This window comes from Mesoplodon densirostris, chromosome 9 (assembly GCF_025265405.1).
Source record: "Mesoplodon densirostris isolate mMesDen1 chromosome 9, mMesDen1 primary haplotype, whole genome shotgun sequence".
In the NCBI taxonomy this organism is placed as follows: Eukaryota; Metazoa; Chordata; class Mammalia; order Artiodactyla; family Ziphiidae; genus Mesoplodon; species Mesoplodon densirostris.
Window position 1 is genome coordinate 95,151,354 of NC_082669.1, and position 7,520 is coordinate 95,158,873.

The window sequence follows — 7,520 nt, forward strand, 5'->3', positions numbered from 1 at the left end:
ATGGGTTCAATCCCTGGTCTGGGAAGATCCCACATGCCGTGGAGCAACTAAGCCCATGTGCCACAACTACTGAGCCTGCGCTCTAGAGCCCACGAGCCACAACTACTGAGCCTGCGTGCCACAACTACTGAAGCCCATGCGCCTAGAGCTGGTGCTCCGCAACAAGAGAAGCCACTGCAATGAGAAGCCCGCGCACCACAACGAAGAATAGCCCCCGCTACAGAGAAAGCCCGCACGCAGCAACGAAGACCCGACACAGCCCAAAATTAATTAATTAATTAACAAAAAAAGAATATGAGGGGCCAGGTGCTGTCATATGCTGTTGGTACGAAGATAAATTGATACAACTTTTTTTGTTGTTTTTGTTTTTGTTTTTTGCGGTACGCGGGCCTCTCACTGTTGTGGCCTCTCCCGTTGTGGAGCGCAGGCTCCAGACGCGCAGGCTCAGCGGCCACGGCTCACGGGCCCAGCCGTTCCGTGGCATGTGGGATCTTCCTGGACCGGGGCACGAACCCGTGTCCCCTCCATCGGCAGGTGGACTCTCAACCACTGCACCACCAGGGAAGCCTGATACAACTTTTTTAGAAAGCAATTTGGTGACGTTGCCAAAGTCCTAAAAAAATATACTTACCTTTTCACTAATTCTGCTTTGGAAACCTGTCCTCAGGAAAGAAAGTTTTTTAAATTGGAAAAAAACGAAGTGTCCAATAGTGTGTCAGCCTAAATATTTCAACTATAAGAAAGAAATTGGTAGGATACTACATGTGGGGGAAAAAATCTAGAAGGAAATGCCAAAATGTGGTATGTCTTTATGATGGAATGATATGAGTAATTTTTTTTCCGCTTAATCTTTCTGTAGAGTCTGTATATCTTATGTGGCACATGTATTAATTTTCCAATCACAGAAAAGCAAAATAAACTTTATTTTTACGCTTTAAAAAGAAGATCTGCCCAACTTATCAAAATGTCCTTCATATCCTTACTGGTATGAATGTTTTCAGATAGAATCACTGGGGAGAAAAAGTTGCAGTGCAATACCATTAAAGTAAAATAAGAAGAAAAAAACACAAGGAAGAACAGTCTGTGGATAAAGGAAACGTGAGGAAGATATGAGGAAATTATCTGTTTGGACCCGAACAAAATTTAAACGTTGTCATGTTATAGACTGTGAGACCAGTCTATGTGACATCACTTTTCTGTCTCTGCACTCCCCTCCCTTTCCACTTTGGGAACTCTGCCCAAAGGCCCACAGCAAAGGGAGAGAGAAACCACAGGGAAGAACCACCTCCTCACAGAATTTTCCATCCCTAAGGGGGACATGGATCTCTGGTTTCTGGAACGGGATATTTGGTCCACATCTAGCAACTGGACCCTGAATATCACAGGCTATGAAGAAACTTGCTCTACAAGGCATGAGCCAAGAAAGGTTTAAATCAAATATGTGTTCACTGGTCCCATCCAGGCAGCTAAGTCAAGTGCTATCTCCTATAAGATGTGGTGCCCTGGAAACCATGGCTGCTGCTTTAATTTGTGATGCTAAAGATCAAGCTTTCATTTCCCTGGGACCTGATAAATTATTTATTCCAGTTGGGTTACATGTTCATTTCAGTGTGTCAGTGTTTACCATGGAAGCTCATTCTAATTGTGTAGTTTGAGGCATTTTCCTAAATATTTTCTCCTTAGAGCACCTCGTAGCACCTTCTCCACCTCCAAGTACAACTGTTGCTATGCTGATTTAGTATAGTCTTTGCTCCTAGGTACTATTCTGAAAGATGAATGAATTCCATTCTGTCTTAAATATCTATGTTTCTTTATGATCTAATATATCATCATGGTTATGGGGATTTTTCCCCCTAACTATAGAAAATACACCATCAGTTACCTGTCAATTTTGTTTAATAACTCAGCTTTGCAATTCTGGGGCACTGTTCATCTGAGGCTCTGGAGGACTCTTTTAGTCTCTCAGTCCACTTCAGAGTGTCATTCTGGGATTTATAAAGGTCTTCATTGCACAGAGGATATTGAAACATTAAGAACTTAAGTGGCATGCCCTTTATCACTTATCACGCTGGAGGCTCCAGGACTAGAAATCCAGGCATCTTTGTTTTGTTGTCTGCTCCCAGCATGGAACAGCGGTCTCTGTAGAAAACCAGCCAGTATCCCTGGAAACAATTCATCAGATTTTTCAAAAGAAATCCAATTTCATTTGGTCTGATGGGTTCAGTGTTACTTGTTAAAATGAATGATGAAAATATCAACATCATAATACAAAGAAACCCAATTCTTTGGGTTTAATCTCAGCGAAAAGCATCACAACCCCACTTACTGCTTCCGTCTTCTTCCCTAATGCTTTTAGATCCTGGGCTCAAGCAGATGGGAATGGGTCTGTAACTATTCCCCCATCAAACAGACTCTGGCTCAGAGTCCTGGCTGGTTCCAAACCTTTGCAAATCACTGTATCTGGGGATGGGGCCTCAGGAACCTGTACTTTTCATAAGTTCCCAGTAACTCTATAGTTTGAGAATCACCATTCTGGAACTGCAGCTATCAAGTCCCTTCTAGCTTTGAAAGAACCATGAGCCCCCAATTCTCTCTCATTCCATGTGGCAATTCTAGATTCAAGCATGTATTTTTCTTGAACAGTGTTTTGAACATTTGTTTAGGTAGTTTCCTAAATGGACAGCTCTCTCCCTCAACTGTGCATCTAAGGTAAGAAGAATTAGAGGATGTAGGGCCTCGTTTCTGGAAACTGGGGCTGGTATGGGGGAGGAAGCCAAGGTGTGCCAGGGGACACGTGAAGCCATGGGATAAATGTGATGCACTCTCCTACAGCAGCAAGTTTTTCCTAAAAATAGTATTTTTTTCATCACAGCAGAGGTATTGTGGATGAGGAATAGTTCATATGAGTTTCATGCTAACACGAAGCTTCAAAACAATTCTTGACTGTAGTTAATGTTGGGCTTCAAGACCTCTGGAAGTTAGAGTTCATTCACTTATTCTTTCAGAAGTACCTCTGTCTATGTTCAAAGTTACCGTTTGACCAGTGATTCCTAAATATGTGGTCCCATGAAGTTAGAGTGAACACTCGTTTGAAACCACTACAGAAGACTAGCCCCAAGAAGACCCTTTACACAAGGATGTTGAGCTATTTGCTGCCAGGAGTAACTCAAAAACTCTCCACTTTAAGACGAGCACCTGCTATTCCTGCCACCATTTAGGAAGTTGTCATAAAAGAGTATTATTTCCCCCATTTAAAAAGAGTGTTAGTTGGAAAAGGCGGCTTAGCAAAGCAGGAAGATGAACCAGCCATGTGAAAAGATGCCCGCACTCTTGCCACTTTCCCACTTGTAGCAGCAGTTTATAAAGTACTCTTGAAATTACCAAGCTCCCAGAATGTATTCCTTACCATCAAGATGGCTTAGTTCTCCCATAGGATATTCTTTTTTTCAGGATGTTCCTGATGAAGAAGAAATCCAAGATCCCAAGGCTCCAAGTCCAATAGTACAAGATTTTTGAGCGAGTGATCCTGAAAGGTCCCTTCACCCGCCCCCCCAAGTTGCCTTGGGCAAACTGCCTTTTTCTGTCCCCTCAATCCTGGAAGAGCTACCTTTTCTGTGAGGAGGAGAGGAGGAAGTAAACTGCCTTTGGCTATGATAGCATCACTGGCTCAGAGCCTGCACTGAACTCTTACCTCCCGGGGCATTTGTAGTAGCTGGGCAAGTCATGGCCTCAGAGCCCAGTAGACTCGGTGAGGACTGTAGTGGCATCATGTTGGTGTTCAGATTGGCAGGTGGCAGCCCTCTCCGTCCTTGGCTCCCAGCTTCATGTTTTCTCTGCACGGCACATTCACTCTGATGCCTGCTTCCCTTATATTAGAAGGCACTACTCTTCTCTCCGTCACCTGGGCCAATGGCGTTGAGCCAGATGGCTCTCAAGTCCCTTCCTTTTTGCTAGAATTATGCCGGGTCCCCTCCCAGACCATCCTGCATACTGCTGTCACGTCAACCTTCCGGAAGCACAACTTGGAACGGTGCCTCTGTTCTCAGCAGACCTTGGGGCCCCAGATGGGGGTGCTTTATTGACTTATCTAGACCTAAAGTGCTTTACTGACTTAACTATCCTGACGTTAGACCCTCTACCTCTGTCCTTCACTGCCTTTTCCCATGACTCTCCGCTCTTCAGCTGCACTCCCCAGGCTAACCAGATTACTCTTCCCTGTCTGTGCTCATCTCTTCTCTTTTCCTTTAATCTAGAATTTCCTTCCTGGAAGCCCTGCCTGACAGTATCCTACCCCATTTGAAGTCTTCCTTGATCCTTCACCTCCCTTCAACATGGTGTGATTCCTCCTTCCTCTGCTGGAAATTCATAGCATTGATACCTCACTCCGGGCACTTGGAATATTCTTGTCTTTGTCCGTGAAGAAGAGTATTGGACTTAAGAGTCAGAAACCTGGGTTCATCCTGTCACAGCCACAAATGTCTTTGTGACATTGGGCAAGTCCTATAACTTCCCTGGGCCTCAGTTTTCTTATCTGAGAAAAGGGAGTAATAGCGCCCTAGGTGTAGTGAGGGTTACATGACACAGTACATGGAAATGAACTTTGCTAGCAGTTTTCTGTGCTTTTCATTACCTTTTCCTGCTTGTCTCTGAGCTATCTGAGGAAAGGGGCTGTGTCTTGCTCATCATTATGTACTACTATTACTATTATTACATTACTATTAATACATTATTATAAATATATTTCCAGTAATAATAGTTAATGTTTATGGAGCAGGTAGAATTGTGTCAGGCACCATTCTAAGTACTTTATATGGATTAACTAGTTCTCCCAATAACCTAAGAGGTACTGTAACTTCAGAGATACTATTATTATCCCACTTTATGGAGAAAACCATATATTTCACAGAGCCTCCAATGAATGAGTCAATGAATGAAGGATTGAATGAGACAGAAACTACTAGCAATGCCTGCCAGATGGTTATTTCTCTCTCTTGCTTCTGTACCCCAACTTCCCTTTCTTTTGATCTCCTGAGGCAAATGCAAAATTAGGAGAAAGTCTTGAGTGAACTGAGACCTTGATGAGAGGTCTCCCTGGGTCTTCATTTAGACTTCTCATGAAGTGAGCTCCAAGAGGATGGAGATCATGTCTGTCTTGTTCTCCATCACATTCATAGGGCTTAGAACAATGTTAGCGATCAATAAATGTTTATTGAATAGATAAACTAAGTAGTTTATAAATAGCACATTCATTACCACTGAAACCACATAGATTGCTGACCACGGAGCCAGTGAGCAGTGTTGTGTCTTGCTTTCTCAGGCAGTACTACGAGATGCTGTACAACACGGCCGATGAACTCCTGAACCTGGTAGTGGACCAGGGCGTGAAGTACACGGAGCTGGAGTACATCCACGCCCTGACGTTGCTGCACCGCAGCCAGACGGGGGTGGGAGACCAGACCACCCAGAACATGCGGCTGCAGCGGCTCAAGGAGATCATCTGCGAGCAGGCAGCCATCAAGCAAGCCACCAAGGATAAGAAAATAACTACGGTGTAATGGGGTGCACCACGGGAGGGGGCGGGGGACTGGTCATTTTGTTTCCTTGGTCATACTCCTTTCTTTGGTATGTTATTTTGTATACTCTGAGCTGACTTAGTTTCCTCTACACTGATGCTTGAGTGGAGAGAAGTTGTAAGGGTTCTTTTCTCTTTAGTTTTGGTTTTTCATATAAACTGTAAAGGGACTGCGCAGTACAGAATGTTTGGATTGAACATTTACTTTGATGCAGTCAATTCCAAAGGGCCTAGGGTGGGACGGGGTGGAAGGTTGGGTCGAATTGAACTCTGCAAAAAATGAATGCATGAAGGACTAATGCCCAGCCATCTTTGGTAAGTAGATTGTTCCTAAGTTCTAGTCCCTCCCTAAAATCACTTAATAGGGTTCTATTACATAAATAGTAGGATTTTTACTGTCTTGACCTTGTCAGTTTACAGTTCGATGAGATAAGTGTATGTGCATTGCTTTCTGTCTCTGTTGCCAGTGGCTTCTCAGCTGCGGTTTTCAACAAATTTCCCTGACCGAAACAGGACCTCTTCAGGGCTTGGGAGAAAAAATCCTTTTATCTGAATCCTTGGGAGAGTTTTGTATGCAGTAGCCTGGACTCAGGTGATAGGTTGGTTTGATGCCTTTTTTTTTTTTTTCTGCTGTATCAACACCAAGCACCATCAAATTAATGACGTAAATGAAAGAAGGAAAGGCGATTCAACCCTCTTCTTGATTTTTCTCCTCTGTTCTCCAAGAGAAAATGATGGTTAGAGAATTTTTTTACACTTGAAACATTGTCTGGGTGTGAATGATTCTTCAATGCTTACTCTCCTTGGGAGCCCCTAGGTCTTTCTCATCTTAGAAAGTAGCCCAGGCCTGCCAGCTGAGTGCAAGGAAGCCGGAACAGCCGTGACATTCCTCCTCTGTGCACCCACCAGCTGAGGCTGTTTCTGAAGTGCTCTCGGCTGGTGTGGGAGCTCGCTGCTCCTGGCACACTCGCCTTCCCCACTGTCCCCATGTCTCCAAGATCTCTTCCTGCCTGTAGCTCATATATCACAGAAGAAAGCAATGTCCTGAGCGGGACACAACTTGAAAACACGTGGAAAGGAGAGTGGAAAGGACTTGGACCACATGAGGTCATGCCTTATGCCCTGATGGTTCAGAATTTTACACCTGTTTGTACAACTTAGGTCTTGTTGGGAAAAGCAGAAAATTAAAAAATGGTTTGAGAAGCTTAAATGTTGAGTATTGTTTTTCTTGTATTTATTCAGCAAACATTCCCTGAGAGCCTAACATGTACCAAATGCTGCTGGGCAGGGGGGCAGGTCCTCAGTAACGAGGACACCCTTATTACCTACCTCTAAGACAGGATGGAAACCAGACTCTAACCAAAATCGTAAGAGATGTGCACTCGGGGCTGGGTTAGAAATTGGGCCAGTGGGGCGGCTGTGAAGGGAACTCAGCAGGCAGCTGGGAGACGGTCTTCCAGGAGATTCTGGAAGGAATGTTGTAAATCTGTGTAGCTTCAGAGGCCCAATTGGGAAGAAGTTGAATCTATATGGGAGATGACCATGGAAAAATGTACTGCCCCTAAACAACATCACTGGAAGTAGTCTCCCCGAGAAGTGGGGTTGGGAAGAGGGAGACGAGGGAAGATCAGAGCTGATCACTGTGGTTTGCAAGCCTCCCCTTAGTGGCCATGGCCTGCCCACAGAGCTCCTGTGCCTTTTCGTCCGCTTCCTGTCCACTCTAGACAAAGAACCTTGGAGTGGTGATAGGGAGGCCAGAAGAGCCAGGGTGGGATGAGGGAGTGATTAGGATCATTTGATTGGATGTGGGAAGGGACATGGGTTGGACAGAGTAGAATGCCAAATCCACTGAGAACCGGCAGACAAATGGCCACATGAGCTGCTTCGGGGGAGCATTTAGAAAAGTGAAATCCCTGCTTTGCTTACAATGATGATAAGATTGGAAAAT

At 44.5% G+C, this 7,520-nt stretch overlaps 1 protein-coding gene across 1 annotated transcript in view; it reads left to right on the forward strand.

Annotated features, from left to right (window-relative positions):
- EXOC4 (exocyst complex component 4) overlaps window positions 1-6,772 on the forward strand; it is an 828,650-nt gene extending 821,878 nt beyond the window's left edge. Inside the window, exon 18 of the mRNA XM_060108317.1 lies at window positions 5,318-6,772. Within this exon, the coding sequence (XP_059964300.1) occupies window positions 5,318-5,555 (238 nt within the window). The 3' untranslated portion in view covers window positions 5,556-6,772. The remainder of the gene's footprint in view (window positions 1-5,317) is intronic.
- Window positions 6,773-7,520: the final 748 nt, after the last annotated feature.